The 19,023-nt window shown below is 40.7% G+C and overlaps 1 protein-coding gene across 1 annotated transcript; it reads left to right on the top strand.

Moving 5' to 3' along the window:
- Positions 1–2,318: 2,318 nt before the first annotated feature.
- On the top strand, positions 2,319–12,537 carry nat16 (N-acetyltransferase 16; the record flags this gene model as incomplete). The annotated part of the gene is made up of 5 exons (XM_079296046.1): positions 2,319–2,374; positions 10,254–10,479; positions 11,359–11,583; positions 11,744–12,084; positions 12,309–12,537. 5 exons carry the CDS (start codon positions 2,319–2,321, stop codon positions 12,535–12,537), a joined length of 1,077 nt encoding a protein of 358 aa, XP_079152172.1.
- Between the last annotated feature and the right edge of the window lie 6,486 nt (positions 12,538–19,023).

The following is a 19,023-nucleotide window of genomic DNA, read 5'->3' on the forward strand; positions in this document are numbered from 1 at the left end:
GGATGGGGGAACGAGACAAAATGCGTTCGATTACGACGAGACCTTCAAAAAGTGATCTTGAGACTAAGGCCAATCTCTAGTACTACAACACTGCTTGAGAAAAGCCTTCTACCACATTGCGCCAAAGTTACAAAAACAAATCGGACTTCAAGCATATGTCTAAGTCAACAGAAATATGTAATAAGAACTTTAATAAACAAAGGTGAAAGATTATTCATTTTATGTTTAAGTCAAGCTCCCCCCCCCCCCCACAAAAACCCATTTTAGCAGCTTCATAAATACAATCTCAGTTTTCCTGCACTAGTAAACAAAGTCACTGATGAGAGCAGTGTAAGTTATTATAGACTTCATTTCAGCACCAGGTACTCTCAGCACTGTGACCTATTAAACAGCCTGCTGCACAATGAGACCCAGTATTGGTTGGCGTGCCTCTCTCAAAATGGAAGGTATTGCTTTTTGGATGGCACATTGAGGTCATCTTAATTGGGATTTATATTAACTACATTTTGTTGCATCTACACTGGGTTTCTTGGAAATGCTTGAACGTTTGAATGTAAACCCCATGAGGGAAAAAGAAGAATAAATCAGTTTGGTGGAGGGCCGCTGGCCATTTATGTTCCCTAGTTTAGGGATTCACAAATAATGCTGAGTATGTGCATGCATGGGGAGTGAATAGATACATAATTAATGACTAACATCTAATTAAGTAATTTGTTTCATGTTATTTTATTAAATTCAATAAACTTTCCTTTTGTCGAAATCTATTTGCAATAGGGGTCACCTCTAGGAAAGGGTGGGACTCTTTCAATAGCAATAAATCTAAAGGTTACCATTAACTGTGACTTCTGTCTTCATAATGTCCCACTATGGAGTCATTCGTTCTGCCAAAATGGATAGCCATCAATATTAAGATGTCTCTGTACATCATTCCACAAGGTCATTTTAGAAGATCCCAGATAAAATGTTTTTAAATATATAGCCACATGCTAACATAACAGTATGTGTGGCCCTGCAAGTCAGAAAGCTACACACACTTAGCATTTAGTCTCAGGCCATTTTTGGAATTTTGATGTTGGAAAATGATATGTATTATGCAAGTGTTGGGATGGTAAGTCCATCACATCATACAACTTCACACTACACAACTTTATCTCTTGTAATCGGGAGTCTTGAAGTCGTGTTGTGTTTTTTGCACTACATGACGGACTGGCGACAGATCTTTCACCAAGAGGAATCCCAGATGAGTATGTCTGCTCTCCAAAAGCCCATTTGTCACGAAAACACACGGAAAAAGGGACAAGAAAAAGACGTAATACCATGCGCGAGACGGAATTTTTTGTAGTCATTCTTGTTGATGTTGTCTTTGGCACAAACTGGCTTGTTTCCGGACATCTTTTCTATCCCCCTTTCCTCTAGGTGCCACAACAACTTTGGTCCATGCAAACGCAACATATACAGTATAGTTGCTATTGTTACCCGTGTCTTGCGCTCTCATTGGCTGTAATACCCCACAGGTCCAGATATTTATCCCGCTATCCGGTATCTGTCTGCGATGCATCAGCGGGCCTCTCGGCTCTCATGGCGCTCGACGAGTGGAAAATGAGGCTGTTTAGTGTGAACTAGACATTACTGGACACAGATGTTAGAAGTCATCGGTCTCTTGTGATAGTCACTGTGTCAATCTTTTTAAAGTGTTAATCTTTTTGTATGAGGAATAAGAAATAAGAGCCATGCAGATTATGCAGATAAACCATTTAAGCTGTCTGTTGAGGGACATAGGACATTTTTTGTCTTCCTTGTGTCTTTGCTACTTGTTGGGTTTGATACAATAATCATTAGCCTCGGGTAAACTGTGCCATCTTCTGGCACCATGCTATTACCTCTGTTTATAACCAAAGCAGAATACATTACAAAAGATCAAAAGTCAAGACTGTACAGTAGTGGTTGTGATTTTATGTAATCAACTAAAATACACACGTACATGATGTGTAGTAACAGGTAGATTTGCTTAGCATTTTCTGAAAGCATGACTTATCCTACACAGACCCAACCAGTGTAGGTGACAATGTGGAAGTATATCCCACAGCCGTCTCATTTTCATGGCAACAAGAACAGAGTGATGATTGACAGATTTCCCAAACTAATCATTTTCTGGTGCCTGTGTGTCAATGGTTTGTTTCATGTATAGGCGGGGCTGCGTGGGAAAAATGACATGGAGCCTGCTATCGCGCAACAGAGCGGTTTGCTTATGTGTTTGCAACCGCATGGAGCCTACTGGCATGAAGCACTTGATCCAAGGATCTGCCCCGAAGACATGAATGATTTTGATGTCCATGTTCTCATCACACCAGCAGGATAATCTACAGAAGACATGGTGTGTTCCTTTGAGTTTTGTATTATTCAGGTGCTTAAGATACTTGTTGTGTTCCATTGGAATGTGTATTCTGTGTGGGAAGACGTAGAGGATAGCTAGCAGCATACTCCAAATAAATCTAATTTGGTTTGTTAAAAAAGACAAAATGGGATTTTCATGAGGAACGTTTGATCACCAGTGCGTACTGGCTTAGCGTGCTCATAACGGTAAACCATCAGATGAGTAATCTCTTTTGAGTTACATCATATAATTCTTATAATGCTACCTCTTGGGATTGGAGTTTTTCAGGCATTGCTGAAACTCAATCATCAATCGTAGATTGAAGATAACGATTGGTAGATCCTGAGATGCTGATATCACTGTGTGCCAAGTATTCAGGCACGTTGGTCGATTCACCAACAAAGTCACCGGAAAGAATTTGCTTATTTGTTTGCATCCTTTGGATAGCAGATCTCTCCAACTCATTGTGTCTTTTCACATCAAAATTCCAAAGCTCCTCTATCTGGCACGGGCATCACCAAATGACCGGACCCCAATCTGCGGCGAGCATACTGGCGATCGCCCGCAGTGGCGTATTTGTGGCAGTTCAATCTTCTTTTTTGCAAATCTGTCAAATTCCATTTTGTTTGGAGTACACTGCCAGCCGAAGAGGGGGAGGAAGCAAGAGCATGAGAGAGTGAATACGAGAAGAATGAATCAATGAGTGTGTGAGGGAGAGCGGGAGAGGGAAACACAAAAAGAAAATAGCATCGCTCTCATTTGGCAGGAGCAGACTATCCAGCCAGGCCTGACACCTCATCTCAAAGCATCAAAGCATGATGGAAAAATACCAGTGTACACAGTGTACAGACAGACCAGACCAGACAGTGTTTTCACTACAGATGCCCTTACAGCTCACATGGCCCATTGATAGATTATTGGAACATGTCTAGCATTTCTGTTTTAGCCTCTACAAACCAACAACTCCCCTAAGGGGCCGACTCCAATCCCCTCTCTTTATGGAATTAAATACACACAATACAAGCTAACAGGTTATGAAAAAGGGCCTATAATAACAAGTACTGTACAGTCACGATAACAAAGTAAGAACACAGAATGATGTCTTATAGGTTGTTTTATTCAACTGTGTCCACATTCTTTACAAAGTTAAACCATTTGTTATACAGCGATTCATCTAGGGTTCTGGACATGAATACAACTTCTATGGTGTCCTTGTAGAGCCTTTTCCCCATAGACACCATGTTTATCCAACATTACAGAAGTGGTAAGTTTAAGTAATGTAATGTCTAAATAAGACTTGGTTTCACACTGGACACGTCCTAACCCAGAATAGATCATGGTTAGGGTTAAAATAAGTTTGTTTTGTAGTTAAGTAGGCTATGTTACTTTCACACAATGTGCTAAAGTTACGTAACATGGTTAACCCAAACACATGTCTCCTGGGTGAAAGTCCTGTGTACCAAAATGGCTTGGTTATGTCTGGGAAAATATCGTGGTTTTGGTTGGGCTGTTACATAGGCTACGTTACCTGCACGAGATGTAGTAAAGTTACATAACCTATGATACCTAGTGAAATAGGCTACGTTATGCAAGTGATGTGGTAATACTACTTAACATTGCGTAACTTAAATTAAGTCAATGTTGACTTTTGGTTTCACAAGGGACCTGAACACATTTTATTTGGACACAACCCCCTCCCTATGCAGACTTTACCACTTCCTTCTTTACTCCTGCCTTAACTATGGCCCCGTAGAGCATCATAGTTTGATGCGTGGGGTCACAGACCAGGCTGCCGAATTATTAAGTTGTCCTCAGAAAAGTCTTCCATTTATTTTATCATGTTGCCATCTACGCTTGCTAAATACTGGCATGCAATTCTGTGGCAGGTGTAGACTGCCATATTGAATAAATGTTTAAGCATTGCATTAGATGTGTGTGAGATAGACGGCAGAAAAATGTAACTGAAATATGTCCGGTGTGATGTCGTAGAACTGCCCGTTCTGGTTCGGAGTGTTATCAGCATTGCGGCAGCACTTCAATGATGCTGTTGAATCATGGCCATGTATTCACAAATAGGTTCTAAAATGTTAAAGATGCTAGATTTGCAAATAAATTTTTATTTTCAAAACCTTTCATAATTTTGTCACTTTTTTGGACAAATTGGTATCATTATATAAGTAGATCCTATAAGTAGATCACGATCCTTCTCCAAGTTTACCTCTTGGCATTTCAGTGCTACATTGCTCTTAGCATTTTCAACGTGATTATTTTTCTCCATGATGATTTCTTTAACTTGGTCATGCCACTGTTTGCCAAGTAAAGTACGCTGTGTGCACCTTGGGTCCTGCCAGGCTGCTGGACACTGTTTCTTGTTGTCTGGTGTTAAGGGCCTGCTCTTGTGCTTCATTTTTAGTGACTTGGTACAATCCTGGTCCAGCCTTCTCCTCTATCGTCAACTATCTGCCAATGGAGCATTCTAAACCTGTCTTTAACCTGCTCTTCCATAGCCCCTACTCAGGTCAAATGCTCTAGGTCTTCTGTCAGTCCCACGCACACGATTTAAGAGCCGTGGTGACCGAGCCTTTGAGGCAGTGGCCCCGAGGCTCTGGAATGCTCTGCCTGCAACTCTACGCCTCGCAGATACTGTGGATACTTTTAAAAGCCAGCTCAAAACCCACCTGTTTAGGCTGCCGTTTGTGTAAAAGTAAACCCATGTCCTAGACCTGCTCTTAAAATTTGTTTTACATTTTTATTTTATTTTTATTTTATTCTTTAACATTTTTTATTCACTCTGTGTAGATAATTTATTGACCCTAGGGTCACATTGTGTTTTTTATGCTTTTAAATGTCTGCTCTGTTAAGCACTTTGTGATAGTACTGTCTGTGAAAAGCGCTATATAAATAAAATTCATTCATTCATTCATACTTGCTGTACTCTGGTTTCATCCTTTGACGGCACCATTTAGATGTACTCATAGGTGGTTCTCAGGACACTCGTCTTGATAGTGGTCTTGCCCTACCCTTCTCCTTCCTGGGGTTGCACAATCTCCCTTGGAGTCCTTCCTTCTTGCCTTGTTTTCCATGACTTGATGTTTGGAGTTGTCCCACCTTACCAGACAATCTATATACAATTTCTGGTATGTCTGGCTTGGATCTACATATTTCTGTTGATGTGGCATTTCACTACAGTCTTACACTTTCTCTATGACGTCCTTGATTCAGGGCCCCATTTTGATTGTGAAATGCTTAAGGATAAAGCTGCCCTGCATGTATGTGTGGCCATCTGTTAGTTCAAGCCATTCAGTCCCAGTAATCCTCTCTTTTTTTCAACCACAGTTGGCACATGTGGTCCATGGAGGCTAATATTAGTCCTATTCTTGAACTGTATTCATAATCACAAAACAACTGGGAAGGTTGAAGCTAATGCAGAAAAGCAGAAAAGGATAGTGCACTGCCTCTGTATATGGCACAATGGATGCTACCTTTGGAAAATAAGTGTTCTTTACTTTTCTTGATGCTTCAGATAGAGAGAGACTTTAATGTCTCCAAGGGTGGAATTTGTTTCCACAGTATGCGCACGGTATCCTGTATCTGTGTCTGATTGGGAGTAGCATAAACTATTGGATGAGGCGGTGACCAATTTTATGTTTTATGGTGACAGCTATAGGTGTGATGGCTCTGGTATTGAGATTCATAGAAGATCACGTCTTAAGCCATTTTCTCATATCAACTCCGGACAAACACTGATTTGGACGTTTCCATTCTCACATACAGCTCCTCTCGTATATTCAGTGTTGCAGTGTTCTATTGACCGCCAGATATTGAAGATGTGTGTTGCATCGAATTAAAAGCTTGCTTGTTGCCAATTAAGGCACTACTCGAGACTGGTGTGCTTGGTCCTACAGTTGTTCATTTCAGTTTTCCTTCACGTATTGACACTTGCTGTATATCTATTCAGTAATTGGATAGCTGGATGGTGGTCTTTCTTTGCCATTGTCTTTTGTGACATTGGCCACTGCTTTTATGGTGTGTCATTTTAGTCTGGCTAGCAGTTAGAAACCCTTGTTAAGCAGTGTTGCAGACAATATCAAAACATTACTGTCTCTGTTTATGTGCAGTTGTGGCACATAGGTGACGTTCCTGTCCAAAGACCTGTGGTTCCATTTAGAGTACCAGTAACTCCAGCTTGGTCTTGTGTTCCAATGAACACATTTTGATATGTTCATGGATGTCCATGGCAGTGCACTCCTTCTGTCCGGTTGGGGCACCTGCATACTGATGTCAGAACCGGAGGGGGATAACGTGAATCATCCATGCTTTATTCCCTCCCAATACAATGCATAATTGGCAGGTGAAAAGAAGCAAAGAAGAAATGTAATCACGTTAAAACCTATTTTTTTAAATTCAAAACATTCAATCAATGGGGGCAATTTTCAGCACTTCACATCTTTTGGAATTCATGTCAACAAAATGTTCCCAAAATTCAAAAACTATTGAGACTCTATACCCAGCCCTACCTATATGTTATTGTATGTTTTCATATTTTGTTGTATATTATATTGTATCACTTTTTTTGAATGGCTTCTTATGTTATGTTGCATGTTTCCTTTTGGCACAAGCTTGGTTTATTTAATTTGACCACACTACTGCATCATGTATTAATGCATTGTATCTAAACTTAATTAAATGCAAAGATCTTCATAAGAGCAAGCATCTTGTTTTTGTTTTCCTCGGTGCAGAGCCCTAACACCTGGCACCTTTTAGACTCTTGTTCAATATTATTCAATATTAGTTTGATTTGGTTAGAGGTCACTTTTCTGCCAGAACACTTGCGGAATTTTGTGCACCCACTCCAGTGATCCTCACCCTATCTGATTACCCAACACATGTAGCATTTTATGTACCCTGATGTATCTTATTTGGATGAAGTTACTGTGTTGGGCTTTCAGGGCATATGAAACAAATGTGTTCATGGCGTTCTCCATTTTATGTTGTCTATTTAACTCTGTGAATTCTTTAGCCAAGTTCAGGACAAATGCCAATGTTTGTAATGTGGAGTGGGTATCAGAGGGTATTAGTGTATGGATTAGGGGGCTGAGGGTATGGATTTACAGGATTTATGGGAAAAGACTTAGGGATCAAGATAGGTGCCAGTCTTCCACTTCCTGTGTCTGTTGTCATTAATCTGTTTTTGGCCCAACTTTCTGTCTGTTTCTGCCTCTTCAGCCTGTCTCATCTAGTTTGTTTCCCTCTGTCTTGCATTTCTTTAGCTCTTCTGATTCATTCATCCAGCTTCCTTTCACATACAGTATCTCTATGCTTTCTTCCTTAGGGCGCTCTCACAAGCCAAAGTCAGTTTGGCTAGTCCGAATCAGAGTGAAATCAATTCTATTGACACAAAATTAAATTAAAGCGGACCAAATCTCAAGAACTGGCACTTCAATGTATGGAATTGCGGACTTTGACATGTTTTTGTCGACTTCATCTAGCATATTCTGTATGTTTGGTTGAGAAGTCAAGCAAACATCGGACTTCTGCAGAAGTCCTAGTCAGTCCTATCACACTCATGTTGTTTATCTGTATCCGTCTTAATAAATGCCGGCAGCCTGCGTTTTGGTTCACTTCCTTTTAATGGGTCGGAATCTAATCTCACTGCAATCGAACCACATGTCAAAAAGAGTTGAGTTCCCAGGACCAGCCTTAAAATGAGGAATACATGGTAGGCCTGTAAATTAGGTTAAAGGGACACAAAGCGTAAAATTAAGAGTTAAAAGATGAAATCGAATAATTGTTTTAAAGCAAGCAGGTATTAAATAACAAATATAAAGTGATTTTAACAAATGTCAACCTGATGATAATAATGATAGGTGTATCTGAGTAAGGGTGCAGACTGTGTGAATGTAAAAGTGCTGAAATAGAGGAAGTGAGCAGAGAAGGGCCTGAAAAGATGCGGAAATAACTGCCGCGGAGAGAGAAGGCACAAAGCTTAATAATGAGGAAGGAGGAAATCTAATAATTATTTTAAAAGCAAGCGTGTGCTGAATAAAGTGATTAACAACTGTAACTGATTATAACAACTGGAACTGATTATAACAACTGTAACAAATTATAACAATTGTAACTGTGATTAAGATAACCAGTCTGAGTTAGAAATGTGTGTGTGTAAGAAAAGTGAGAAAAATGCAGAGACGTTGGGTTTGCAAAATCAGGCCTAACGAAAGGCGAGGTGATTTCCACACGTCCACAGCACAAGCGCACACACATTATGATGAGGAATGGATCAAGTGCAGAGTGAGAGAGGGAGGGGGGGGTCAAGATAACCCAAAGGTGTTATAAAAGAAGTGACACTTCGTCTCTGCTCAAGAAAGAAGAAAGACGACAGAAGCAAGACCAAAAACCAACCGAGAAGGACGATCCCAGTGAGAAGGAAGAATCCAAAGTGAGAAGGACGATCCAACCAAGAAGGACGACCCCAGTGAGAAGGAAGAATCCAAAGTGAGAAGGACGATCCAACCAAGAAGGACGAATCCCAGTGAGAAGGACGATCCAACCAAGAAGGAAGAAAGACGAGAAAAGACGAAAGCAGTAGACGGCCCTTCTATGAGCAAAGATTGAAAGACGAAGAATCACCTATCCTCCCTGCTCAACTTTAACAAGATCAAAGATCGCTGAACGGACGTCGTTTGCCGAGCAGGCAGGAGCGAGAAGGGTCTGGCCAGACCTTCACCCCTGACAACTCCAAAAAATAACTTTTCACCGCACCCAAAGCCAGCTCCAACCGAGCGGTCTCGGCCTCTAACCATGAGTATAACCAAAGAATTGAAAGTAAGAAATCATGTGTAGTATTGTTATTTTATGTGAGCTGAAGCTTTGCCCTTGCTAAATATATTTTGCAATAAATATCTAACCTGCATTTAAAGTAAAATTCTCAATTGCATTAATTTTGCTTACATAGTAAATGTTCCTCATGATAGTAAAAAGTTAAATCTATGCATGTCTAACAACTGAGTTCTGAATGGTTATCCTAATGACATATCCATTTAACAATCCCTTACGGCTTTATAAGTAATCCAAGCAGTTAAAACCAAACCTGGCAATTTACCAAGAGCACGGATCCAAAAGAGGAAGCTACCATAACTGACGCGACAGGTAGGTGCGCCCGGGGCTAGGGTGGCCCCCCAGCCGAATGCGTGTTTACCAGAGGAAGCAGGGGAGACGTCAGGAGTAACGGTAGTTCGCAGAGCCAGGCGAGTTCCTCGAAAGAACACTAGCTTGCCAATCTTTTAATAGAGAGCTGAGTCAATAAGTAGCCCCTTATCGGGCCAAGGAAAACCCCAGGATCTAACACACAAGGGTTTGCTTGGAAACTGTCCAAGACCACCTCTCGCAATAGGTCTTGGACCGGTTATTTTGGTCTGCCCCAGAGTGCGATTACTTTGTCACTCACAACTGCCGAAACGAACCACACCAGAGTTACATTAAAATGGACTTAAGGTTGACTTGAGAAAGCGCCCTGAATCTAATTCAGCTACATGGCACGTCTATCTCCTGGCAAATCATCTGTGGTCAGTTCTTTCAGATTGATTCAAAATGTAGTAGTCTGTCTTTGTGGTCATGGTTTTGTCACCTGCAGTTTTTTTCTCCTCCTGTCCTGTTAGCTATAAACAAAAACAACTGTTATCCAGGCGGCTATATCTCTGAAGAAGCTTGTTTGTTGCTTTGAATCAAAAGATGTGCACTCTGTGTTTCTGCACCAACCAGAATTTTCCTCCTGTAAGGAATTCCTTGGTTAGAACAGTTCTTGAGCTCTCCTAAATCCTGGTTTAAGAAAAATAAATACAATCTACAATAACCTCTCCCCCACTTTGTATCTCATCAGTTATTTCAAGATGAAGATCGATACCAGCCTGACTATGCTCCAGCTCCCAGAGGCCCTGTCCCAGGCAGGCCTTCAGTTCTCTGTGGCCACTGAGGAGGATTTCGATGAGATCATGGCCATGAGCCAGGACATCTATGGTGGCCTTGATTACCTGCCCACTCGATACAGCGACTGGCTACAGGAGACCAACCGCACAGTCATACTGGCTCGCAAACAGGGAAAAGTGGTAAGTTCAATGAATAGCATGAAAATATTTTAAAGTTATGTCTTTCAGAAAAGGCAGAATTGTTATATTACAGAAGTCAGAGCAAGTATGAAATTGTTGAGACTAGATTTGTCTCAATATGATGGTATGATGGAATTCCATGACTTCCGGTTTGAAGGAATTAAGAAAATTTAGCAGATGCATGAACTGGGCAGATAAAGCTGAAACAATGTTTTCTGTGTCCATTTGGCCTAGATAGTCCACATGATGTCCAGTAAGGTAGCCCAAGTGTCCTTCTCTCCAGCTTGTCTTGGGGTATCCCAAAGTATTCCAAGGGCAGATTGGTTATGCAATCTCTCCAGCTTGTTCTAAGTTTCACTGGGTTCCCCTCACAGTTGAAAATGGCCAGAATACAGCCAAAGGAAGGTGTGAAGGAAGCATCCCAATCAGATGCCTGAAGCGTATCTGAATCCTTTTGACAGCTTTTGTGGTTCTTCTCTGAGCTCCTTACCCAAGGGTGAGGCCAGCCACCCTGTGAAGAAGAAGAATTTTGGCCATTTGAATCCGAGGCTCCATTCTTTCAGTCATCATCCAAAGGTCATGACCAAAGGTGAATTTTGGATTGTACCAGTGCGCACTGCGGGTCTTGACCTGAGGGCAACAGCAAAACCACATCATCTACTTTTTGCAGATGATGTGGTTCTTAAGTTATGTTGCTTAGTCTGCTGCCACCGCAACACAGATAGACACAGGAAATGGGATCGTGCTCTGTGCTCATCAAATAAATATGTTTTTATCTCCTAAAGCTCTGCCCCAGCTACAGGAATGATATAAAGTTCTAAAAAGGACACGTCAATGTGATTGTTTCTTTAGTCCGCCTTCTTCTGTGATACTCAACAGATTGCTCTGGAGTCTGCGTGTGTGATTGACGATGGGGAGACTATGCTGGTGGAAGGTCTACGTGTCGCCCCTCAGGAAAGGGGAAAGGGTGTGGCAGGAGTTCTGCTGCGCTTTTGCTGCGAGCTGGTCAAATCCAAGTACCCTGATGTCAAAGTAAGCCGCTTGACCCGTGATGATCAGCTTGGACCCAAGGACTTCCAGAAGTATCGTCTCATAACCAAGCAGGTACCAACAACAAAAGAAGACATTCTGTGTTTTGGTCTGTGCCTGTGGTTTATGAATGTTGTTAATGATCAACATGCAAAAATGCTATAAGCTTGTTTTCAGTCAGTGTGTTTACGTTTGTGGTACTTTGTGAGCTCATACATTGGCTATCTTCTCACAGGGTATTCTGTTGCTACGCTTCAGAGCTGAAGACCTCAAGCTCCGTCTGTCTGAGCTTGGTCAGGGTGGAGACATCCAATCCTCTCTGTCCACCTCCTCCAACCTTCCTCCGTTGCGTCTCGACCATACAGCTGTCCACCGGCTGTATCTGACCACTGATCCGATGCATGGGGTTCTGCCTAATGCCACCATCATTCAAGACTGGCAGCCTTTCAAGCTTCTGCCCAGTAACATGGCTATCCTACTGAAGAAGGACATTGACTGGATGGTAGATGATGTGTCCAACCCTACTGTGGCCAGCCTCTGTACCTTCCCTTTCAGGGTGCCCATTGGAGATGACTGGTAATTGTTTTTTTTTAATTCATAACTGTCCATAAGAAAGTGTACAATAATGTAGTGGGGTGCACTGCTTTCTGCCATAGCATCTTTTGATAGTACCATTGGGGTGCCAGCATTGTCCATTTATTAGATACTACACATAGTGGCTTTAAGATACTTATAACTTTAAAAAATGAAGTTATTCAAAATAATACATTATTTTCACTGTAACATTTTTGTTGAACCAGGTATTACCTGAACATTGACATGTTCGGTAAAGACCTGGACCTGGTTCGGCAGCAGTTCTTGTGCCACCTGCAGCGCCACACTGCCACCCTGAAGGGTCACGTGATGTGCCAGATGTTCCTGGACCCACCACTCTGGAAGTCCATGGCCGAATTCTGCCACAACACTTTGAGCGTGGAGCTGGTGAAGGAGTACACCGCGCAATGCGTGGTGGAGTCAGACGTCGTCTAGTTACAGAGGGTGGATGGAAATGATTAGAAGATGAAGGAGCCAGAAAGGAATGAAGACAAGGGTCTAGACAACAAGGAATGGACACAACTCAATTACACTTAACAGAAAAACACAACCCTCTGTACAGAGGAAATAGAAACCAAGCTAACTAAATGTAGTTTCCACAACAACAAAAAAAACTTCCAAGAGTGCAGTAAGATTTAACAATACACAAATAAATACAGGGTGTGGTCATAAAACCATGACAAAATCATGTAATCAATAGGTCTGTTACAAATACATTTGTAAAAATTATAATATTCAATTGGTGTTAGAGGTGTTGATACAACTTTATAGTCATTTTGAAGTACCATTTTAATGATGTAATTTTAAGGTGTACATAATATTTTGTACCCCCAATGTATTTAAAGAAGGGGAACTAAATAACACAAACCTTCGTTAGGAGAGGTCTTCACAGGTCAGCACTTTTGTACTGGATCAATAACAGACCCATGGAAACTATGACCAAACCCAAAGTTCTTTTTTTTTTGACTGATCCAAGAGCAGTCAGACACAAAGTCAGTAAGTGCAATTTAGTTTTTGTACCAAAACATTATTTTTATGAATGCTGATGTGACTGGACCCTAAAGAAGTCCAATGCAACAACACTACAAACTATGGCCTGAAAAGTGACTGTAGAGTTGAATCATCACCATATTAGCTTATCTTAACTTTTACTACAATGATTACATGGTTCTTCTCTATTATGTCCACCCTCTGTATGTTGCATGACAAGGGAAGGTGTAAAAAGAGTGATGAGCTTGGGGAGGCTTTCTCACACCGGTAGCAGTGATGTAACCTAAAACCTAAAAACAGTCAACAAGCAAATGCTATTCTTTAAAGAAAACAATGTACCGGTAAGTACCCTGAGGGCATCTCAAACCTTTCACCTTTGTTCTTTCTGTAAATACGAACCTTCTAAATATGTACACAAGCTGAGTTGGGTTACTAAATCTGCACAACTCTGAAGGCACTTTATTAAGATTACACAGACAGGTTTTGTCAACGTTAGAATGAAAAGGAATAGTTCAGGATCAAATAAGGGTAATTTACAGATCCCATCCCTCTTATGTTGAGGGTTGCATCTATTAACTAGTATTTCCTTCGGAAAATCAACAAAAAATCTCTGCAGAAACAACAACGTTATTGAAATGAACATGCTCAGTCACAAAACGGCTGACAATTTATCCTTTGTTATGGTCAAGCTTTTGTCTTAGCTTTTGTCTTTCTATTATTTCAAAACTTTTACTGTATATATATATGTTACTATTTTAATATTTTCACTTAAATGCTGCAATAACATTTCAACAGAAATGATTAACTTCTGAAGCTGTATCTAGGCTTACTTTTGTAGATTGCTAGCATAATGCCAAACAAAATGCTAATGCTTGAAAATATTTAACAGACTACTGTGCAGTTTACTACTGGCTTCAGCTAACGCAGGGAGAAGGAGTAGAAGGAAAATAACTGTTAAAATTAACAGAAATATAATTATCTTTTAACCATCACTAATATTATCTGGCAAACAGCTGTTGAAAATAGTGTTCTCCATGACTATACAAGACCAGTGTTAAGAGAAGCTTTGGCCTTGTTCGAGCAAACTAATATCTAGTTTATTGTCCAGACATGAACAGAATATTGTGGATTATACCATGGCCAACTGGCTAGTGTCCATTCAAATGATAACTGCATAGCTGTAGGGATGCCGGTTGGTGTAATGGTCCACCACTTTTTTCTAGAACAAAATATCTTGACAACTACTGGATGGACAACATGAAAGGCCCCCGGAAGATCAATCCTAATGACTTTGTTAGTCCCCTGACTTTTTACAACGCCACTAGTAGGTTCAAGTTTTTATTTATCCAGTCAAATGTCGCAACATACATGAATCGGAATAGCCCACAATTTAGTCCACACATTCATGTTCCCCTCAGGATAAATTGTAATGACTTTGGTGATCTTCTGACTTTTCATCTAGCGCCACCATCAGGTCTATATTTCCATTTGTCAATTTTTTTGAGTTTATGACCAAATACCTGCAAAACTAATGACATTCCCATCTGCCTTAGCTCTAATTGTATTTAGTAAATGCTAATTCAGCATGCTAATATGCTAAAGTAAGATGGAAAACATGGTAAACATTAGATTTGCTTGTCATTGTTAGCATGCTCACAACGACAATGACACATTAGCATTTAGCTCAAAGCATCGCTGTTGCTACTACAGTCTCACAAAGCTGCTAGCATGACTGCAGACTTGTTTTTTTGCTAAGTGGCCATGGTATAAGCACAATACCAGACACTGTTGTGTCGCCATTTACAAAATAAGGAACTTGGTGGAGGAAATGATGCTCTACTCCACACTCTGTCCTCCACCTTCATGTAGTCCATTATCACCTACATATTAACCTCTACTAGTGGCATCATAGCTACATCTGTGTACTGGTACTTGATACATTTTAAGTATCTACCAAAATAACTCAGTACCAAGTAATATCAACAATGAGTCAGACCTGCAATTGATACTTATTGTATCGTTTTGCTCGCAGCCAATCATCAGGTGTTATTAGCCCACTACTGCAGCAGCTACAACCCATACAGACAGGATTTCATGCCTGCACACAGCTATGAACACAGAGATGTCTGAGCTGGCAGCAAGTAGCTCACGGTGCTAACAACGGCAACAGGCTGACAGAGCTAACAGTTACATTAGAGCTGACAATAACCTGGGGAGGTGGATGTTACACTTTCACGGCAACATGGTCCTACCACCGTGGGTCGGGGGATGGCATTATCAGCGGTAACCGCTGTGCAGGCCTAAAAATGTCTTGAACATTTTTTGAGTTTTCTCGAGCAATTAATTGCTCATTTGGCATTAAACTGACACTATATTGAGCAAACTCAGCACCGCACACACACCCGTTACACTCTCTAAATCTCTCTTTAAATGCCCATGTAGAGGGTGGGACACAGGGCCATTAGTCTGAGCCATACAGAAATATTTTGTATGAAAAACATCTCAGTTTGTACAAAACTATTTAACCTCCCCATTGCCTTGACCAGCTTGTATCTTGACTTTAACCCCCTTCTTCTTCGGGTATGCAATTTTCTAGGTGAGAGGATGACTGGGCCTATTTTCTGAAGAAAGCTAAATGATGAGTCAAATCCTTTCAAAGTTTAACAAAAAGGAACTAAATGATTAAATAGATTCAACTTTTTTAAATTATTAATATTCTAGGAAGGACCTATTAGAGTGGTCATCATCCTCAACATATTCCACGGAGCATAACAAAATAGGATGACAACTATCTTTTCACCCTATTGTTTGTAACCAAAGAAAGTCACCACTCATCTAAACTGATGCCCTTTCATTTGCTGCCAGGAGTAAAGTGAAGATAAGATAGATTAGAGGGCAATGGGTGTAATTATTTTTACAGCAAGTTTTTTCATGATCGCAGTATATTTTTCGTAATCTATTTATAAAATTCTCTTGTTTTATTGTGAGCAAAGAATCATTATTTTGTGATCTTGGCATAACATAACCCAAACTGTGTTCTCATGATTCTGATTCTGATATAACTTGTGTATTCAAGGACTGCCACAAACGTTGGGCATTAGCAGATAACACTATTAGTTATTAGTGCACTAATTGCAGGGTTTACCTACTAGGGGACCCTGGGTCTAAAATATGCAGCTGTGCCCCTACTAGCCCCCTGTTCCTTCCACTATACTGGACTAAGACAAGGCCTCAGTTTTGGCGTGGCAATTTGATGACGCACACATTTCATGTCTGGTTCTACAATAGCAGCTGAAAGTACAAGGGTCTATGCTGGATTTTAGGGGTCCCCCTTCAAGGCAGAACCTCAAGATTAAATAATATGCTGTCTGATCATGTCAGCTGATATTCTGCGTTGGTAGCTCATATTATGGAGTTCCCCAAAACAATTTAAATTATCTTAATTACCCCTACAATATCTTCCCTATAATATATCTACGTATATTTGCTTGATAGTGTGCCCATGGTAGTAGATAAGTAGAGTAGTTTCATTCAACATTCTATCCTATAATATCCCTAATAGTATTACTAGTTGTAAAGATAGTTTTCCAGTGGTAGGAAATGGTTTACAGTATAGTGACTTTGTGTCAGCTGACAAATAATTCCTCTCTATCCATCCATCCTGGTCGCAGTGACAGCTGGCTAAGCAAGGAAGCCCAAACATACGTCCATTAGCAACATCTCCCAGCTAGTCCTGGGGGTTCCCAAGGCATTCCCCAGTCTGATGGGATATATATTCCCATCAGTATGTTCTTTGTCTGCCCTGGAGTCTCCTCCTAGTTGGACATGCCTGGATACCCAGTAAAAAAAGGCATCCAGATCAGATGCCTGAACCATGTCAACTGGCTCCTTTTGATGTGAACGAGCAGTGACTCTGCTCCAAGTTCCTTCCAGATGTCTGAGTTTCTCACCCTTTCTTTACAGTTGAGGACAGACGCCCTGTGAAGAAAACTTTTCTATCCCCGATCACATTCTTTGGGTCATTGCCGATCATTGAGGGTTGGGAAGTAGAGCAACTCGTAGATGAAGAGTTTTGCCTGAACCATGACAGTGCCGACATCACAGTTGATGCAGTACTGATTTGCCTGTGGATCTTGTGTTCCATCTTATCCTCGCTTATCCACAGATAAGCCAGTCAAGAGAATTCCTTGATTTTCGGCGGCAACACTCTCAAGCTAAAGTAACCAATGACCATCATGACAGTTAAGGTGAAGGCTGGAACCTTTCAGGTTCATGTCCGTCTTCACCAAGATAGTTTAGTAAATCTGTCTTTCACTCACTTTGAAACAAGACCCCAAGCTGATACTCTTTTTTTATGCTGGCAGCTCATCACTCCCATCCCAGAGTGAGCAATCCAATATTTTCCAGTAGAATACCATGACTTCATTGGACTTGGACTTGCTAATCATAGTTGAATTGCCACACATGAATTTACCCCATTTTTCTTCTAAATGATCATGAGAAGTCAGTTTGGTAGGTTTTGTTAATTTTGTTGTCTGTTTCTTGTAATTTCAAGAGACAGAACAACAATCATCTTAAATGTGCGCTACTGCCTTCTGTATGAAGATGGAGAAATGTACATGCAGCCCTTCTCCAAACACACACACAGTCATGTTTTCATGACTTTTGAGGACATTGCATTGACTTTTATTCATTTCCTGGAGACTTGCCCTCACCCTAACCACATTCGCTCCCACCTTAATCCTAACCTTTATCCGAACTGTAACCATAACCTTACTTTAGCCTAACCTTAAACCAAGTCTTCACACTAACATGTAATGATTTACGTTACAGGGACATGCATTTTGTCCCCATAAGGACACACTACCAGTTAGTAGAGTTAAATCTAACCAGCTGAGTAATCTTTTAAACATACTCTGTACAATTAGCTAGATACTTTCCTCACAATCAAATACACCCTCTGTTAAGTTTCACATAACCCTAACATAGCAAGTAGGAGTATCCTTCAACACATTATGATAAATATACTCATTCAATTATTTTTTTTGTCTTGTCATAATAATATGTAATACATGTAAATACTGTAACTTTTGCTGGAAAGTCACTGGAGCTTGTGAGAGGCCAGAATGAAGACTTAATGTTAACACTCAACCGGCCAAAAAGCATAGGATGGCCTCATTCAGAGGAAACAAACAGTGGCCAGTCGTGAATTTATCTCTGAGAACATGTCGACCCATCAATGATCACCTTACTTTTCATATTAATAAAACTTTCTATTTTCAATGTTCACTCAGTGCGCCGCGCCCTGCTGCCACTTCACTTTGAGCACCATTTCAGCATGCTGTGCTCTCTTAAGTCCTGCTATTATCAGCCTCACAGCAGGCAAAAGAGATCTGCCATTTGTCCACTAATCTGGTAGATGGTTCAGGTTTTAAGATTTCTGGACTTTTTCTTTGTAATTTATTCAGTCGGGGGAGGGGGGGTCATTGTTTCTAGACTTTCTTCCCCATCTACAAATCAACAATGCCTTGTAAAACTTTCATCCATCTAAAGGCCTCAGTATGCTTCAAAGAAAGTAGGTTGTACTAGAAAAGTGTTTATAGCTGTAACCAATTGCCACACCTGAAGGCGGGGCCAAAAAGCCTGCCATCATAGCATCTCTTTTCAATAACTCTGTCTTTTGCGTGTCTTTGTAGTCTGGATGTAATGACTCATATAAAAAGCTATACGCTTAACATCCCCTCAAGTCCCACCATCAGAAAAGGGCTTCCAGACACTTAAAAAAGTAATTTCTTTAAAGCATACTGAGGCCTTTAAGTTCAGTTGACTTGTAAATCCATGAAGTTTTTTGTGTACCAACACACTTCTTTTTACCCCTCTAGTTGCTAGGGTCATGGCAATCTTAATAAATTGGCCTGGTCAGTTTCAATC

Source organism: Melanostigma gelatinosum (assembly GCF_949748355.1).
Source record: "Melanostigma gelatinosum genome assembly, chromosome: 23".
Lineage (NCBI taxonomy): Eukaryota > Metazoa > Chordata > Actinopteri > Perciformes > Zoarcidae > Melanostigma > Melanostigma gelatinosum.